We start from the raw sequence: 18634 nt of genomic DNA, 5'->3' as shown, positions 1-18634 counted from the left end.
CACACAATTTAAAGGAAAAATTGAAAACGCAGCTCTTGCAGTGGGTATGCAACTCTTCCATCTCTAATTAGATGTAATTTAATGACACAAATAGTTCAACAAAAATCAAGCTGTTTATAATTCTATGTCGTGTTTTTTCACTATAAGATAATGCAACTCAGAGTACTGGAATCTGTATTCTTCCCATCACTGTCCATAATATTTCCCAGACCCTTAACCCCATTAAAGTTGAATGGAGCATAAAAATAGACACTGTTTATCTATAGAATACAAAAAGGTGCATGTCATAGAGGTGGGAACCTTGAGAGGAAAAAAAAAAGTAACATACTCATCAACATAATCTCTTCCTCTAAAATCGGTCGGGGATCTTGAATAGCTTGAGTATGATGCGCTGTTAAAAAAAAAAAAGACAGATCCTGGTTCACTCCATGTTTTATTTATACAGAAAATAAATTAGTATTAACTACTCACTCATTCTGATACTCTCTTTCAGTCCACTCTGGTCTTGATCTCATGTATGCCCCACTGCAAATGTACATAGATCTATTAACATTTGTACAGTAAAAGCTGATGAAATGTATTATTTCTCAAACTGACCTGTCCACTGATGGTCCTGCTCTGACCTGAAATAATTAAATAAATCAGTCAATAAGATATGAATTTAAACAAAATCTTAAAAGGACCATCATGGGTGCAGACACTTACAGGAGTTCTGGTCACGTAGGTCACAACTTCCTCTTCTAATAAAATAAAAAATGAAAGAATATTGTTATTATGTCATAATGAAACACAAGTGATTCCTTGAATGTTCCTCCATTACAGTAGTGCTTGTGTGTTATTACATACAATAAGTAAAAACACTAGTGAAATATAACTTTGATACAGGCAGTGTTGTTTTTTCTTTCTTTTTTTTCTCTGGTGCATATTTAATAAGAGTGGAAGGGTAAAGTTTTATGATGCAGACAGCAGTATGAGTGGAAGGCTTTGACATGTTTTACCCTCTTCTCTGTAGTAAGTTTTGTCTGAGGATGATTTCTTTACTTTGGCCATGGCCTCTCGTAGTTTCTTCTCGTACAAACTTCTAGTGGACTCTAAACGGTGAGAAAAAGGTTGAGATTATAGTTGTTCAAACAGAAATAGCAAATATATGAGTCATTCTTAACTTTTGACTGATTGAGCCAAACTCACCGACTATGGGCCCGTGTTTAATGCCATACTCATCCAGCAGCGCACGGAGCTCATCCGCGGTCTTTTCACTCAAGTTAGCCATGTGTAAATCTAACTATTCTAAAAATGAATAAATAACCGCAGGCTGTTTCAGAAGTTTTCTTTGGTTTTCTTTTGCCAAGGTTCAGTTTCAGGTTGAAAGGAAAACAGGAGCGACTCCTCCCACTTGCGCTCGTTTACTGTCACAGAGTCGACCGCTTATTTACGGAGAACATTCAATTACATTTGTGATGCAGAAGCACCGCCCGCGCGGCTTATAACGGTAAGTAAAACAGTCGCCCGTCCTTATCGGATCTGTTCTTCTTTTATGTATTATGTCGCATTGGCGGCGTATAAACCACCATTTCTCTAGATGCTGCCATCTAGTGTACAAACATGCACAAACATAAAACTGTAACACTTTTTATTACCAGAACAAGCGCAATTACACAGCAATTACATTACATATCTCATAAAATAATTATATGCTTTTATATATATACACAATAGTAGAAAAATTAGATTTTTCTCCCTTCCTTTTCTTAAAGGACAAGTTTAGGCCACTCTTCTGCATCTGTGACCCACCAGAACACGATCAGTCCCATCACAACGACCAGGAACAGGCTCAACATCCACTTCAACACGAAGAGACACTGCAGGAAGAAAAAGCACACAAAATGTAAGGAAAAATCACAGGAGTAGAGCTAATAATGCAAATATGTTCATATAAAATGTCCACCCTGTGGTTTCTGCTGCAGAGTGGTTTCTTGGTGCTCTCTGTAATTTTGTCTAGCATTTCTTGAGGATTTGGTGAGTCCATGTGAGCTAAGTCTTCAGCTTCCTGAAGTTCCTGGGTTGATAAAACCTCTTCATCTGAACTCATGGTTGGACATGTCTCAACCTCATACGTTTGGTCAGTGCCATCTTCCTCACCCTCCTTGTCCTCCTCCCTGTCCTCTTCCTTGTCCACCTCCTCATCTGAAGAACTGCTTAATTCTCTGCTACTAAACAAGTAAATGCACATTCATTCACAAGAGGTTTCACATAATAACTTCAAACACACATTTACACTTTTTGAGTCCACTCACCTGTCTGTGTCATAATGGATCACACGGGACAATGTTTCCATACAAAACTGAACCTTTGTCTGTCTCTCTGAAACATTAGACAAATCCAAATAGGTTAAAAATGCTTACACAGCTTAAGTTTGTACGTACCAAATCATTACACAATTTAAACCAATCAGTTCTCTTCCTCTTATCAACTCACCTTCCTTAACATTGTCTTCACCTTGGTCGTCATAAAATCTGTAAAATGCCTGGATCCTCGCCTGTTCCCTTCCCCTCTCCTCCTCTTCATCATCCTGCATCTCTTCCTCCTTCCTCTTTCTCTCCCCATACACTTTTGGTTCATCATTAAAGAAGAAACTGTCATCCACTGACCCAGAGCTTGAGTACACTGTGGTTGGAACGTCTTCCCCCATCAAACATATCCCATCTTGATTCATCATTGGAATATTTTGTTCTGTAGTTTCTGCTTCTTGCTCCCAGGTGGCAGTTAAACTTGTGTTATCTTCACATACACCTTTTGTAGCTTCAGAGATTCCAACTTTCCAACTTTGAAGACTGTCATTGTCTTGTTTTTCTGTTAATTTTAAACCTACATCTTGATTATTTGAAATTTCCAGTTCATCCAACCCGTCTTTGCTGAACTCACTGCTTTCTCCCATGCAGTCTTTCATAGCTCCATTCTTCAGAAATATGTATTCTTGTTCTGCACCTTGATGTTCTGCGGTATTGTCAGATGTGCAATCACGCTCTGTTTCAAAATAGCTTGGTTCAGCATTTCTTGCATTGTCGATATATTCACATGAAGAAAAGTCAGACGGATAATCTGCAAAACTCTCTCCTGCTTCTTGATGCTCCTCGTCTGAAAAACTTTCCATCTTGTCTATATCCTCGTTCAACTCTTCTATCCCGTCATATGAGATTTCTGGATATTCCAAAGTGTATTCAACCTGGAAGAACGTGGTTTTTGTTGATTCTGTTTGGTCCTCTTCACTGCTATCATCTTGTATCAGCAAATGGCCTTCATTTCCCTGGATTATACCAAAATACCCTCCCTCCTCTATCTCTTCTCCTCCTTCCTGGTTGCTATCTTGAGTGCTGTCCTTTTGCCCCAGATCCTGTCCCATTGCATGGACTTGCTCACTGTCATTGCTGCAGCGAACAGTCTCTGAGAAGTCCCCAGGTTTCTGTTCAATTTCACCTTCGTCATCTTCTCTCTCTTCCTCCGAGCTCGGGTAATCCTCATGTCTCTCCCTGACCTTGACTTCTTCAATATTTATAGCACCAAATGTCTCTTTGTGAGTTGTAGCGGTAGTAGAAGGAGTTTCCGTGATAGGTGTAATATCTTCCTTGTTTACAATGTTTTCTTGAAATGAAAAAGACCTCTCATAGTTTGGATTTTGGTCATCATTTTGAGATGGCTTTTGTCCCGCTGCGTAGAACTCTTCATCGTCATTGCTATGAATCTGATCAATAAAATCTTCATCAATTTCAACTTCATTCTCTCCACCCTCTTCCTCTGAGCTTGAGTCATTTTCCTGACTGTTATATTTGTGTTCACTTGGATAAATAGATGCAGAAGTAGTTTCCAGCATCAGAGAGCTGTTTTCCTGGTCTACACTGTTGTTGTCTTGACTCAAATTGGTTCCATCCACTTTAAAATCTAGATTTTCAAAGTCTAGATCTTCATCATCAGGGAATGAAGGAACAGAGCTTTCTGAAAGTATACATGCAATATATGCAAATTAAATACAATATCAAGTATGACACTGATAAATGGTTAATAACTGATCTAACAACTGATAATTATTCTATTTACTTTTCAAGTGAAATTTGGTTGTGCATAAAATAAATTTAAAAAAAAAAATATGTTTATCCATTGCAGTAAAAAAAAGACATTTCTGAATATTATTACATCACTAAACCTTCTAATAATATTGCATAATAAAATGCATATTAGAAAAGAAAAAAAAATCTTACCTGTAAATGCATCACTGAGTAGATCAGCGATGCTTTGGTCCATGTTTAAAAATCAACAGTAAGTAATATTTGCTGAAATAAACATCACCTTGACTCAAATGCTGTATCTCTGAACAGAAGAGACCACAAACAAACTGAGCTGTCGGAGGCACTTCCTGTTGAATGAAGGCTGCACCAGATAAAGTCACTGCTCTTAAAATGCAGAATGGTGTAAAGTGTTCTGTATTGTCTCATACATTACAGGGCGGAGGTCATGAGTGGAAAGTATATAGTCTAATATCGTACAATTCTAGTTGAGCTGTGAATGAAGCGACAGCAGCTGCAGCTTTTAGTTTCAGATGCACATTTTGCACATATAGAGTTTCAAGTGTGTTTTGAGCGTATTAAGATCTTACGTTGTATGTTCTTCAGATAAAGCTACCATAAAGTGATTGTACAAGTGGCAAAGCAAGTTTATTTGCATAGAACAGTTCATGCACAAAGTAATTCAAAGTGCAAAGAAACAAACAAACAAACAAATCAAAACATAAACAATCACAAATAAGCATCTTAAAATGAACATTAAAAGAGAAGAGTGCAGAATAAAAACCTTACAGTCATATTCACAGCTAAACAGAACTGTTTTGAGCCTGGATTTTAACATTGTCAAAGTAGAGGCCTGTCTCATATCTTTAGGAAGACTGTTCCAGGTTTTAGCTGCATAAAACTGAAATGCTGACTCAGGGCACCAGCAGGAGGCCAGTCCCTGAAGTCCCCAGAGCTTTAAAGTCTATTCTCTGAGCTACAGGAAGCCAGTGGAGAAACCTGAGCACAGGACTTATGTGCTCATACTTCCTGGTTCTAGTCAGGACTCGAGCAGTAGCATTCTGGCAGCTGTGTTAAGGCTCGTTTGGAGAGGCCAATGAGCAGGACATTACAGTCGTCTAACCTACTGGAGAAAAATGCATGGATAAGTCTCTCTAAGTCTGGTTTTGACAGTATACCTTTGATTTTTGCAATGTTTTTAGATGGTAAAAGCTGCAGATGTTATTGATTTGATGTGGCTGTTAAAGTTCAAGTCTGAGTCCATTATTTCCCTTAGATTTGTAGCCTGAGTTGAAGAATTTAGAGAGAGAGACTGGAGGCGACTGCTGGCACTTACTCTATGTTTCTGTGGGTCAAAGATGATGATTTCAGACTTGTCTGAGTTTAGCTGGAGAAAGTTGTTTTAGATCCACACACTGATCTGTTGGATGCAGTGGCAGAGTGAATCCACTTGTCCATATTCACCTGCTGCCAGTGAGACATAGATCTGAGTGTTATCTGCATAGTTGTGGTAAGACACATTATTGCGTATTAACTGGCCTAAGGGCAGCGTGTAGAGATTGAACAACAGGGATCCCAGGATTGACCACTGGGGCACCCCACAGGCCAGGGACATTTCATCTGGGACACATTTTCCAATTTTAAAACAGTACTCTTCTGTACACTGTCTTCTAGATAGGACTTGAACCAGTTTAATTGCGAACCAGAGATGCCCACCCAGTCCTCTAGTCTCTGTAAGAGGATCCCATGATCAACAGTGTCAAAAGCAGCACTCAGATCTAACAGGATCAAGACTGAGACTTTGCCTGCATCAGTGTTCAGGCGGATGCCATTTGTCACTTGATAAGAGCAGTCTCAGTGCTGTGGTGGGGTCTAAAACCTGACTGGAAAACATCAAAGGAGTTGTTTATTTGGAGAAAATTAATAAGCTCTTGGTGAACAACTTTTTTAAGGACTTTGCCTAAAAATGACAGATTTGAGATGGGTTGGTAATTGTTCAGTATTGTGGCATCAAGACTGCTGTTCTTTAGGAATGTTCCAGATTGAAGTGACATGTTAACTATGCAAGCGAGTGGTGATAGCTAACTGAGCCCGGACTTTAGAAGTCTAGTGGGTAACACATCGAGGCAGCATGTAGACTCAGACTGGTGACGATCTCTTGAACAGTTTTGTCAGCTATAAGTGCAAAGTGAGTCAGCTCTAAGTGTCTAAGTTGCTGCATTTTTAAAGCCCTGAACCTTGTCATAATATAATAAGAATACTGCAGACTCACTGCACTTAGATGTGGAAATTATTTCTAACGGCAGCAGAGCTGGGGGGTTTGTTAATCTGTTTACTGTTGCAAATAGAACACAAGAGTTTTTAATGCAACTTCCAATAATGTCCTAAACCTCCATCTCCCTTTTTATACATAAACTGTGGTTGCACTGAGTGAAGAAGGAAAAATGACACATGCCTCACTACAAGAGCAGTGTTTTCTAGTTTTCTTACTAATTCTGTGCAGTTAAAGCCTGAATTGTGTGATCAAGTACTGCAATGTATTCCTTTGATTTTAGTAAAGTAACTGCATTCTGAATATCACCAAAATCAAGAGTAACTGTACCAGAATACAGTTACTCATTATTAGTATATTGAATATGTATTTTCAGTACATATATTCAGTCACTTTCTAAAACTATTCAACCCTTGTCTGTAAATGCATGTACTTTGAGTGTTAAAGTTTATATTTATCTCCTTAAAAGCCTTAAGTTGGTAGAAAGAGCTCATTTTGTTTGGGTTTTTACTGATACCTGTTGCATTGCTGCTATACACACTGACTCATCAAACAGCTTGTGAATAATAACTTGACTACAGTTTAAGCCAGTTGACACTTCCTTTGTGGATTTTAATTATTTAATCAGCATTCATAATAATAAATAGCATAATTCATAATAATACAGTGTAAATAAATAAATGAGTCCATATAAAACAGTCTTGTCTGGCAGTTTTTGGTTCACAGCTCATGGCGAAGCAGGTAACGATGGTTTGGCTTCAGCTCCACCTCCACAGGGAAATGATCACTCACTTCAAGAGCCTTTGGAAACATCAACAGTTATTAAATTATTAGGTTAAAGGGCCTATATTGCACTATTTTCTGGCCTATGTTGTAATGTTTCCTCATCACAAACATATCTGCTCTTCTCTCAAATGGAAAACACTCTGTTCCACCTTATGATGTTATGTAATACAGGAAGTGCACCATTGTGTTTTAAAGTCTATACACCTTAACTAGAATTCAGCTCTGGACTTACCAATCTCTACTGTACAAAACTACCCCTTCATGACATCACAAGGTGGAACAGAGCATTTTGAGCTTTGGAGATGTAGACAGACTAATAATAAAAGGCTATTCCAACATGTGTGAATGAAACAAAACACATCTCCAGGTATGTTTTTAAGGAGGTAACAGAATTCTAACATGGCTTAAAGCTCACAAGAGGCAGCTTTATGTAATATAAGACCTAAATAATATTGATAATTTTGCAGATATTTGAAGTGTACCTCCTCCTCAGTGAGATGGAAGTTGTCTTTGAAGTTGAACGGTTGAGCTGAACCCGGGATGATGCTGGAAATGATCTCTCGACCATGGACAATGATCCTGAAGCAAATCAGAACACACATTGAGTTAGTCACAAATATTCAGCAGATCATGTTTCCTGTCAACTGAGAGGATATAAGGATTAATGTGTATCCACTGATCCGAAGATTAGTGGGTCAAATTCTGCTCTCAACTTAAAAAAACAAAATATTGGTAGAGCGGTCAAATCCAATGACCCACAGGTTGACTATATGATTCCAGCTCCCACATATGAATGCTCTCGTTGTGTCCATGGGCAAAACACTTAACCCACCACGCTATGAATGTGTGTGTTTGGTGTTTATGATCCGTACTGACCGGTCGTAGGCGCAGTGTGTATTCTCTCTCACGGTGGTGTCCTGGTCGTCTCCGATGAGCCACTGGAACCTGGGGTCGTCCCTCAGCCGCACGCTCCTCCAGCCCTTCTGCGTGACGTAGTGACAGGCGGCGTTCAAGTCGCCCAAGATCATCACATTCTGACACACAAAAGAGGAAAATGTGAAGATAATATTAGTATGTAGGAGTGGAGGACGAGATCCAATTTCCACAAGATGAGAGACACGAAATTGGGTCCACGGATTGAGACAATAAGAGAATTTGCTCTTATAGGGATGGACCATATCTAGGCTGATAACTACACGTAAACTACAGCAGACGTGTACATTTGAGTGGCTTTTGCTATGTACTTGAAAATACTGATACCAAGCATTGATGGATTTCAGCATCCTATTTGAGTACTTGACCATTCAAAAGGTATAATATTTTGTTTTGAATTGTTAATTGCTATTGAAACGGAAAGCTTAAAGGCAACAACAGCAAGGTATGGATATGAACAGGAAACATTGGACAGCACTTCCCTAACACTTACTTCAGTTTTCCACTTCTTGTAAATGCCTTTGAATACCGTGTACAGCTCATCAATCTCTTTCATGGCATTTTTGGGACAGGTGTGTTGACCAATCAGAATCAAGTCTTTCATCACTGTGAAAAGCGACAAAAATGCACCATTTATTCTTTTTCTCGTCCTGTGAATTTTTATCCATTACTCACTGTGCTGGAGTATCAATTCAGTCTAACTCTTAACACCTATAGTAAGTTTAGCTGCTTCATGTGAACTTAAAGTATTTCAATATTATATCTTTATACAACATTTACATGAATTCGTACTGATGGTAAAAATCTAATCTACTAAATTCCTGTAGGCTTGTCTCACTTGTTGTTGGTGAATGAAAGCGGGCGATAAAAGGCTCCCTGGAGAACACCTCTGTCTTGTTGGTCCCATCCTGTTCCCGTTTGGGATACTGATAATGATCCTTGAGCTTCAGCACATTATCTCTGTTCAAAAAGTACAAATACAGTGTTACATTAGGGCCTCTCTGAATGTGGGTGTGTGTCTGTTGAGCTTATGTGTTACCTGTAAATGTAGACGTACTGCTCCTTGTAGGTTTTCTTCCCGAGACGCTCGCTTTGTAAACACGAGTAAGAGTTTGACTTGTCATATCTATGGATAAAAATAAGTTAAACATGCACTGTGTGACATTTCTGACTGGTTGGACACCTGCTTCTCTGTGACGATGATACTTTGTCCAGATATATTCCACAGTTTGCAAAGTTGTACCTTGAAAAACATTCTTTCTTACTGTGAGCTTGGTCATCTCTTCAAAGATCTGACCTGTAACTTGGCCTGGTGTCTCCATATAGAAAGGTTAAATGCCGTACTGTGGAACATTCTAGGCAAAGCAATAACATCTCCATGGTGAAAAGCGGGTTCCATAGCGCACCTACGTAATCACATACCTGTTTAGGCTTTTAACCAGAGATTGTATAGCTTCTCCCTTTGAATCTCGGACTTCCTGGATCAAACTCAGGTCACACCGAGAGAGGATCTGAGTGGGAAAAAGTAATAATCATAAATAATAATGACAGATGTTATTTATTACGGGCCTTTCTAGACACTCGGATCGCCTTACAACAATATCCCAATGAAGGGAAATACAGTAAAAACATATAGTTAAAATCATATAGTTAAAAAGAGACAGTGCAGCTTTGGTCAGGAGGGAGAGCGTTCCAAAGTTGGGTTTATGGGTTTATGTAAGAAGTATTTGTGGCCTTTAGTACAGTAGTAATAGTAGTGCTCTAATGCAGTAGTACTAATTGAAACGCTAATGGTAGAATTGCTAGAATCAGCTTCAAAAACACTTTAACACCTGGGATAAGTAGCCGCATTTATAGACTTTAGACACATTACATGACATTACTTTTGCACTTACTTTGACAGTATGTACTTCCCCTTCTGTTATCTTATGTGGTCCTTATTATATTCTGACATTATTCGTGTGTTTTATAGCTGGAATTTTCAGGACTTTTCATTAAAATATACAGAATAATTTGTCATAACTGGCAGCAATACTATTTTATTCGTTGTCATTCTGAAACACACGGATAGACAGGGACGTACCTTAAGTAAGATGCTCATGACCTTCTTGTTGTGCACCTTAGCCTCTCCAAAGCTCTGGACGTTGAAGGCACATATTTTCAGACAAAGTGTGATGTTAAATAAACACAACCCCAAAACTAGCAAGACCAGCGTCCTCATGTCTCATCTTTATCTGTCAAAGTAAAAACTGTTAAGCAAGTTCCTATGAGAGGTGAAATGTGCAAGAGGAAGCGCTGTACTCACCACAACTGCGCTTTTTTTAGTTTGAATTTGACCAGACGTCTGTGACTGTAGAAGTAAGAGCCCATCTCTTTGAACAGGAGTGGAGGTTTCAGGGATGCTCCAGGTGAAGCTGTGGGCTGGATGTGCTGATGCAGAGCAAAGAGACAACAGGGCTGCATCTGGAAAGAGGGAGGACAATGGGGAGAAAGGGAGGGAATGAGAGAGAGGGAGGGATATATAGAGAGGTGGGTGAGAATGGGGTGGAGAGAGGGGGAGGGATGGGGGGATGAGAGCAGGGTAGAGTGAAAGGGGTAACAGAGAGGGGGGGTGGAAGAGAGGGGGAGAGAGAGGGAATGAGAAGAGGAAGGGATAGAAAGAGAGAGGGAGGGAGAGAAGAGGGAGGATAGAGAGAGAGGGGAGAGAGAGGGGGGTGTGCACGAAGAGGGAGGGAGAGAGATAGAGAGAGATGTAGGGTGGAGTGAGAGTGGGGTGGGGGGTGGGATTAGTTCTTCTTAGTGAAATATCTTGGGGGACTTTAAATGAAGAATGACCTTTTTGGCTAATTAAACTGAACACAGAATGGCGCTATTATTCATCCAAAACCTCCTCATTCCAAAGTGAGTTCTCTTGTTTTTGATTTTGGAAAAGCAAAAAATAGATTTAACTAAATAAACTGTAAACAACAACAATAAAAAAAAACAAAAAAAACATTCCACTGTCATTTGTAAGCACATCACTCATTAACCACAATTGTTAGCAACACACGCATCGTTTTATAAAGAAATCACACACACTTCAAGTTTAATATTTAATACAGTTCATTACAAAACAGTACCATCACATAATTATCATAAAAGATTCAAGTACCTACAAACAAAATTCAGCTTTGTCTTTGAAAGTATAAACATTGTAAAAACTACGTAATAAACTTCATACAGCATCATACAGGTCTAAAACAGCCTGAGTGTTGTGGGGAGGACATGTCATGCAGATAGTCCTGGATCCTAGTCTCCACGTCGGAGTACAGGTCCCGAAGCTGATCTCTGAACGGGGGGTACCACAGCCACAACAACCCCCCCACCGCAACCAGAGCCAAGAGCACCAGGAGAGACAGACACCATCCCAGCCAGGAACACTCACCCGCCTGCACAAAGTGGGAAGAGAGAGAGGTTAAATGTTAAAATGTTTATCATGAAGTCAGTTTATAAATAGTATATATTCAGTTTCACTTTATTCCATTGGTAGATTTCAGTCTGTATATGTAATGTCATACTCCAAGGTGATTAAGTGCTATTTTACTATTAGAAATATCCAAAATGAAAATCAGGGTTCCCACAGTTCGCTTGAAATCATTTTCCAGGACTTTTCCAGGATCTACAAACAGATCCTCCTTTTTTTAAATACAGTTTTTATATTAAAGATGTAGTCCCCAGTTATTGCAAATTAATTATACACCAAGGTAAACACGCTATATTTTGTTATGTAGATGACCTCAAATATTTGGTGTAACTCAAATTAGATGGAGAGCGCTGTAAACCCAATCATATCGACTTACAATAAACAAGTTAGTGCTGAAGACTCATCCTCTGCATTTAAATGGTGCCTTGTAAATGTAGGAAAAGGAAAATAACATCTATATGTGACACAAAGAAGCTCAGATTAAAAGATGTTGGTTTTGGTTTGAAATGTGGTACTAAATATGTGTAATTTCCTGACTTTTGGTGGATTTTAGCTCTAATAAAGGACAGTAAAAGTCTCTATTCATTTGATATCCAATTATACAGCAAAGCAAAGCGTGGAGTGTTGATTTTCCATGCAAACAGGCCAATTATTTTACAGATTTTCCAGGTTTTCCAAGAATCCTGGGAACCCTGAAAATCCAAATAGTTAAATCTGATCATTTGTAATTACATATTGGAAGAAAATACATCACATTAACAATATTGCCCATTAAATACGATAAGCCTTTGTAATATTTTGTCGCACGGCTATAAGTGAGAAGGAGAAGGTCTTGTGGATACATAAATATAGCAGGATTGGATTGGTATGTTCCTAAAATATTACACGATACAGTTGTAGCATTCAAAAAACAAAAAAACACCAAATGGCATTAAACCAAATTAACTCTAAACTATTCGATATCTTCTTGGATACCTTCTTTTTAAACCCTGTATAGTAATGTTGAACTTGCATGGTGTACTGACCGATGTCCCCGTCCTGTGGGTGATCTGTCGGAGCTGGTCTCTGCACTGGGACAGTCGGGTCTGTGTGGACCGACACTCCTGCTCCATGGTACTCAACTCCGTCTGCAGCTCCTCGCACTAAAACAGAACAATATTTGGGTAATTTACTGGTGTTTTATGTGTAAAAATACCACCAAAGTTCATAACAGTGTATATTGTAATTGGTCATGTGGTGTAGTGTCCATTGTCACTGATCCTTTCTTTTATATTATTCATGTATTTTGTTACGGTAAAAAATACAGAATGTCCTAGTTAGTTAAAACATTATGTGATGTGGAAATTGCTCATTGCTACATAGATAAGACTAGAGAGCTAAGATCCCGTGAACCAAGGTCACACTGACAATAAATAGGAGAGCAAAACTCAACTTATCTTTCGTATCCACAGTATAAAGCTCTGTACCATCTTAGAGTACAGCAGTGCAGGCAAGAGCTTCTTGAGGTTTGAGGTAACTAATACATTTAGGATTGTCATGTTCACCTCTTTTTCTTTAAGTTGAAGTTTCTCCAAAGTCCGCTGTAGCTGCTCGTTGACCTCAAGTGACCCCTTCTCTTTTAGTCGCTGCTCAGTTTCTACAGGCATCAAAATTTGCTGCATCAGGGCTTCAGTCTCTGTGCTGCCATCTTCAAAACACACAAAATGAAAAAAAATTAACTCTGGATATAGTTGGCGTAAATAAATATATTATAATGTAAACACTGACCTTGTGAGTTTTGTATTTCCTCTCTCAATATGTCGTTGTTCTCTTCAAGTAGACATATGCTGTACTGTAGCTCCTGGTTTTGTGTCTTTAGTGACACAAGCTCCTCCCTCAGCTCTGCCTCTCTGACCTGGGACAGCTGCAGGGCAAACACACATGCTCAAGACTCAGACCCTTTTTGGACGAAATACCCCACCGTCCGCCCCTCTTGGTGCACCCCTCGTGGACGTGTACCTCCAGTTGGTCGTGCAGTTGCAGCAGTTGGTCGTTGCTCTGGTTGTGTTGCTCTGTGAGCTGCTCAGAGCTCAGTCGGAGTTCTTCGTAAAGACGTTTCCATCGCTGTGTCTCTGTCTGAGCTGTGTTCAGAGCGTCCTGTGACACATGACAGGATCAAGAGGGACTTCCCAAAAATACTTTAAATAACTAATTTTAACAATACGACACATATTTTAACTTATTTTATTTATTCAATATTTGGCCAGGTAAGTTCATGACGGCCTGTGTATATTTGTACATCTAGTTTTACACTGTTGTTCTGTCCATACTGTAACTTTTTGTATTTATACTCAGTGAAATTCTGTTTTTAACACCTTATTTTTATGCATGCCTTTATGTTGAACATTATTGCCACAGAAAGTACTTTTGTACTAATTTTGCTCACTGACAATGTCAATAGAACATTTTCTGATTTTTACTATATTAAAAACATTAGTCCTCTAAGCAGACAAGACTTTTTACTTTGATTATTAAATGCTAAATGCCTACAGGACAGTCATAATGGATGTGACGTAAACAGATTTTGGTAATTGGAGTAACAGACCATTTACAAATAGTTCATAGTATGGTTTCAGTATAGTTTAGCTGCTGTAGTCTTTAGTTTTTATACCTGGAGTGTCTCTGCTTTGGTCACAGCCTCAGTTTTCTCCTGTGTGGCTTTTTGCAAAGCAATAACTGCCTTGTCTTCATAAACCAACTTCTGCCCCTCCATCTGTAAGAGCAGCTTCTTCACAGCATCCTTTGGAAACTTCTGTAAATTATAACAACCTCAGTATAGCTCTGTATAAATGACACTGAAACAATATCACAAACTATTTGACAAATGAATTTAAACTTAATGTCCTTAAAATCATGACTTGTTAAATGGATGATTTCTGCTGCAGCACTGGCTCTTACCTGCAGACAAACATGCAGCTGTGCCTCCAGAGCCCGGATTTTGTTTCTCAGCAGGTCTTCGCTGCAGCAGGTCTGTGGGTTACAGAGGAAATGGTATTTGTTTTTTGATAAATGCACATGTGAACATCTGAAGCTACAGCTGTGGGGAAATGTATTAACGAAAAACAAAACATGACATTTATGTCAGCTATGCATGGCTGGTTTTATATATGAGATACACTGAAATGTCAAAAACAACATATTTTTGTATTGCATACATTCATATTGGAGTTAGATTATTGTTACATTATATCACTGAACATAGCTGTCAATTTAGTAAAATCAATCCCTCTGTGTTTGTAGTGTTACTGTAACATTGTGCATGCACAGACACTGGACTTCCCAAATGCAAAGTACAGATAAACGGCAGATAGAATCAAGGCAGTTATCACATGCATTTTACTGTGCATTGAACTGCCCCACCCTGCTTATTTAAGAATGGCACCTCGCTCCTCTGGTGCAGAGCGGAAAAAGGAAGCTTCAAAACCACGCCGTGCTCTGACCTCGTTGGATAACTCTTGCCTGTATCAAACTGATTAAATCAAACTGAAGAAGTGCTAAACAATGGGCAGTAATGATACGACATCACAAAATGGGAAATATACTTTTATTATGGGGAACTCTTGTAAAGTTGTGAATGAAACTCACCGTCCATATTTTATCAGAGGAGTTCATGAGGTTGGTGGTACTCTCCTGGAGCAACGCCAGCTTTTTCTTTAAGACCTGCTCGCGCCAAAGGGCTTCCTGATACACAGCGTAAAAACAACACATGTAACGAGGTATATTCAGACCTTTGCCCCTCAGCCTTAGATCAAGCAAGTATAATTGCAACTGGAGTGGATCTTATAATATTTGGCAAATTGGTACGAACATTATTATGTAAAAATGTGGTGTTTATCAATGTTGAAGAAATGGTGAAGGAATGTAGATATCTTGGAGAATGTTTACCTGTAAATAGTCTTCTAACTTCTGTAGATCCTAATTTATAAGAAAGACAAAAATTATTATACCATTATTACCAAACAAAAATGCTTAAAGTGAATAACTAATTATAACTTACTGTTTCCCTAACAGTGACAGAGCCAGACCTGCAGATAAAACAAATATACAAGTTTACAAATGTACTTTAACAAAAAAAAAAGAAAAAAAGTCTGATCTTAACCTAGACGCCACTAGACTTACTCTGTCTGTACACTGGCCTCTCTCAGCATCTTCTTCACTTGAATAACTTCACTTTGTTGAATCAGCCTTTGTTGAACCTTTTCAGATCGAATGGTTTTTACACTTGTGGTTCGCACTTTGACAGAAAAGAGCTGATTTAGTAAAACAGTTTTCAACGTGTTAAAAGCCCATTGAGAAACATTTCATGGAGATGTAACTGCTTTGCCTAGTATGTTGTATCAAGTTTCTCTATCTCCATGGAGACAAGCAGGTGATTCCACAAAGCAAAGGTACAGGTCAGATCAATGGAGAGGTGAGAATATTTGTTTTCAAGATATTGTTGAGCAATTAAGACATCTATAATTTAATAAATAATAAATAAGACAGATATTTTTACTGCCATACTGTGGGGCATTGCAGGCAAAGTAAAAACATCTCCATGGAGACAAGCAGGTGGTAGACCTTACACCAGTAAAGTTATATTGTGCACGTTTAAAGTGGTAAAGAAAGACTTCGTATGACTCACCATTCACAGGAGTTTTTTCCTTCTGTATCTGTGGGTTTTGTGTTTGGTGCTGTGTAGGCTCAGTCCATAATAAAGTCTGAAGAGTATTAATATTATTAGAACAATTAATTTATAGACTAAATTTCAGTCAAACAATGCTATACTGAATAATTTACCCATTTACTGGAAGTAGGAGATTCACTCAAACTCCTCTGTAATGTTAAAGCTGCACATCCATTTGCAGTGGATTGTTCTATGTTCTCACTCTCTGATGTATAACGCCTCAATTTAAATATTCTTGGTGATGATCTGCGCTGGGTTCGTCTCTCAGTCGACTTTGAGCCACACATTTCTGGACTCAAGGATCTCCTCTTCAGAAACTCCAATTGCCTCTTTTCTTTGAGCCCATTCTTTATCGATTTTGTGTCAAACTCTCGCGTTGGGCTTCGGCAGGACGTGGTATTGTTTTTGCCTCTCAGGAGTTCGTGCTGCTCAGCTCTGATCAGCGATTTCTCTTCAAAGTTTAATGTAGACAGATGGACTTTTCCAGCAGCCACAGCGTCCATTGCAGCTCCATGGACTAGAAACAAAGTTCAAATAAATGAATCAATTTATCAAAGTAATTAAGTGCCAAAAGAAGTAAGCCACAGTATCTATGATAATACAGGAAAATGCAAATTATAAAGAACACAATGTTAACTTGCACATTATACAGGATATCTAACCACATGGCAAATATTCATTGTAATAACCATAAGTCATATATTATAGTATATGACTTATGGTTAAAAAGCTTTAAACAAAATTGTACGCAGTAATTCAGTTTGAGTTTAAGTGAGTCCAGGATGTATAACATCAGTGTTTAGTTACTATATCTTCTGCAGTGTACAGATACAGATACAGGCCAAATACAATGTGCTCTGTGTTAAGAATCTGGGAACAAAAAGTACCTCTCATTTATCAGAGACCCATGTACGAAATGCTCATACGTCTTTTAAGGTCTAGCAATAATGTTGATATAAACCAAATGGATTGTAATTTTAGATATATTTTTGAGATTGCAATGGTTTAGTCAAGAAGAAAGCAAGAACTTGTAAATGAGCAGAGCAAAAAACTGTATTGTCCATAGGTTATAAATGCATGATGCATTAGGTTAAGTACAAATGTCGAACTGGAGGAAACATGAGTTAATGAGTTTGGAGACCAACTGTCCAACCATTCTTTAGTTAGGCGGGAAAGTTGTGCAAGTCTGAAAACATAAACAGATCTTTATAATGATTGTAGACACTTACCTACTGCTCCCTGTCAGAGTGCAGGGGACACTTCACAGTCCTAAAGCAGCCATCCATTTTGTCACTCTCTCAAACCTGAGTCTGTTTCACATGTTGCTTGTTCGGTTGAGCATAAATTTACAGGAAGTCGAGTGAACCACAGCGTCATATGTTCCTCTATCTTAGCAGCCACTCGCTCAAAGCTGATGCCATGCACGGGTGGGCCCCAAGATTACACCCAGACACAGCCACTCCACTGAAGACTGCAGAAAAAGGCACATTAGTGGGATGAACCAAAACTGTGGTTGCCTTTTGGAAATTTCATGTTGGTTTTCTTGGGACTTATTAAACGTGGGTCCTGGCTTCTGTTTGTGGTCAGCCAATCATATATTTCAATGTATGTTTCACAGAGTCTATAAAGTTAATCAGTGCATTTTAGTATGATCTATAAAAATTTGTTAAAATGCATCTGGATATGTGCTCTACATGATCTACTTCAGTGATTATAGGGCTCATGGTCGGACCCTGTGCACCATCTTGAGGGCCACACAATATTAGATAGTATAATACATTTGTATGAGCCCCAGGTACCCAGGTACTCAAAAAAAAAAAAAAAAAAAAGGGCCCCAATATCAAAAAAAAAAAAAAAAAAAAAATTGTTAGGACAGTTAGCTGCTTAGCTAAGCATGTTTATTTATCCTAATAAAACCCCTGTTCTGCAGCAGAAATACCTGACCCTAGTCTCCATGTTAAACAATGAACCTGATAGTCATTTCATTCTGCAGGCCACATTTAGATTTCCTCCTGTAGGCAAGGAAAAACTTCAAAAAGACTGGAGACAATGAAAAAAAACCAACACTATATTTCTCAACTGCATGCAAATTCACTGAGTATGTTTAAATGTACCTCTGCTGGATGGCCAACCTGTTTGCTAAAATCTTGATCTTAAGTAGGCCTGGATAAATTTACACAGACACTAAATTCTGTAACCTTTGTAAAAGAATAAGAATAATATAATAATACCACTTAATAAATAGATACTTATTTCCACAAACACCAAACGCAAGAACTTTGCCAATCGATGACTAAAAATAAATAAGACGCCTAAAACAAATCAGGCTAACACTTTTTGTATTAATGTCAAACACCGGCACCAAACGGCCATGTCGAGAACAGCATGTTTAACGCTCATCTCGCGAGATTTGAATG

The 18634-nt window shown here is 38.6% G+C and overlaps 3 protein-coding genes across 5 annotated transcripts; all 3 read right to left on the bottom strand.

The window, feature by feature from the left end:
- Positions 1 to 1613: 1613 nt before the first annotated feature.
- Positions 1614 to 4435, bottom strand: si:dkey-183p4.10 (FK506-binding protein 5). Of its 2 annotated transcripts, none has more exons than XM_033969708.2 (5): positions 4254 to 4435; positions 2476 to 3990; positions 2295 to 2361; positions 1946 to 2210; positions 1614 to 1859 (listed from the first exon to the last, which is right to left on the bottom strand). In XM_033969708.2, the coding sequence occupies exons 1-5, from the start codon at positions 4294 to 4296 to the stop codon at positions 1749 to 1751; spliced, it is 2001 nt and encodes a 666-aa protein (XP_033825599.1). In that variant the 5' UTR covers positions 4297 to 4435; the 3' UTR covers positions 1614 to 1748. The 2 variants fall into 2 exon arrangements, with proteins under 2 accessions (XP_033825599.1, XP_055078891.1); XM_055222916.1 differs by having other exon boundaries at positions 1721 to 1859; positions 1946 to 2207.
- Positions 4436 to 6907: 2472 nt separating this feature from the next.
- Positions 6908 to 10378, bottom strand: dnase1l1l (deoxyribonuclease I-like 1-like). 2 transcript variants are annotated; one of them, XM_055222948.1, is made up of 9 exons: positions 10355 to 10378; positions 10133 to 10283; positions 9472 to 9560; positions 9089 to 9175; positions 8888 to 9009; positions 8543 to 8655; positions 7993 to 8150; positions 7599 to 7695; positions 6908 to 7131 (listed from the first exon to the last, which is right to left on the bottom strand). In XM_055222948.1, exons 2-9 carry the CDS (start codon positions 10268 to 10270, stop codon positions 7051 to 7053), a joined length of 885 nt encoding a protein of 294 aa, XP_055078923.1. In that variant the 5' UTR covers positions 10271 to 10283; positions 10355 to 10378; the 3' UTR covers positions 6908 to 7050. The 2 variants fall into 2 exon arrangements, with proteins under 2 accessions (XP_055078923.1, XP_033825677.1); XM_033969786.2 differs by lacking the exon at positions 10355 to 10378 and having other exon boundaries at positions 10133 to 10345.
- A 749-nt stretch (positions 10379 to 11127) lies between these two features.
- On the bottom strand, positions 11128 to 17607 carry LOC117373512 (TRAF3-interacting JNK-activating modulator). Its single transcript, XM_033969562.2, has 14 exons — positions 17447 to 17607; positions 16331 to 16734; positions 16176 to 16251; positions 15671 to 15785; positions 15549 to 15576; positions 15437 to 15466; positions 15137 to 15232; positions 14450 to 14521; positions 14163 to 14303; positions 13511 to 13648; positions 13280 to 13415; positions 13057 to 13199; positions 12538 to 12654; positions 11128 to 11477 (listed from the first exon to the last, which is right to left on the bottom strand). Exons 2-14 carry the CDS (start codon positions 16718 to 16720, stop codon positions 11274 to 11276), a joined length of 1686 nt encoding a protein of 561 aa, XP_033825453.1. The 5' UTR covers positions 16721 to 16734; positions 17447 to 17607; the 3' UTR covers positions 11128 to 11273.
- Between the last annotated feature and the right edge of the window lie 1027 nt (positions 17608 to 18634).

The sequence above is a fragment of the Periophthalmus magnuspinnatus genome, chromosome 7 (assembly GCF_009829125.3).
Source record: "Periophthalmus magnuspinnatus isolate fPerMag1 chromosome 7, fPerMag1.2.pri, whole genome shotgun sequence".
NCBI lineage: Eukaryota > Metazoa > Chordata > Actinopteri > Gobiiformes > Gobiidae > Periophthalmus > Periophthalmus magnuspinnatus.
This window is presented reverse-complemented; position numbering and strand designations above follow the sequence as displayed.

Bases quoted from the DNA above. Each gene is read 5' to 3' on its own strand.
- si:dkey-183p4.10 (XM_033969708.2), bottom strand. From the start codon at position 4,296: ATGGACCAAAGCATCGCTGATCTACTCAGTGATGCATTTACAG. The intron at 2,362-2,475 runs GTGAGTTGATAA...CTAATGTTTCAG, and splicing joins TGAAGACAATGTTAAGGAAG to AGAGACAGACAAAGGTTCAG. The intron at 2,211-2,294 runs GTGAGTGGACTC...TTACTTGTTTAG, and splicing joins ATCCATTATGACACAGACAG to TAGCAGAGAATTAAGCAGTT.
- dnase1l1l (XM_055222948.1), bottom strand. From the start codon at position 10,270: ATGAGGACGCTGGTCTTGCTAGTTTTGGGGTTGTGTTTATTTAACATC. The intron at 8,656-8,887 runs GTGAGACAAGCC...CGCTTTTCACAG, and splicing joins CTTTCATTCACCAACAACAA to TGATGAAAGACTTGATTCTG. The intron at 8,151-8,542 runs GTAAGTGTTAGG...TTTGTGTGTCAG, and splicing joins ACAAGAAGTGGAAAACTGAA to AATGTGATGATCTTGGGCGA.
- LOC117373512 (XM_033969562.2), bottom strand. From the start codon at position 16,720: ATGGACGCTGTGGCTGCTGGAAAAGTCCATCTGTCTACATTAAACTTT. The intron at 14,304-14,449 runs GTAAGAGCCAGT...TATAATTTACAG, and splicing joins AGCTGCATGTTTGTCTGCAG to AAGTTTCCAAAGGATGCTGT. The intron at 13,649-14,162 runs GTATAAAAACTA...CATGTGTCACAG, and splicing joins CCAAAGCAGAGACACTCCAG to GACGCTCTGAACACAGCTCA.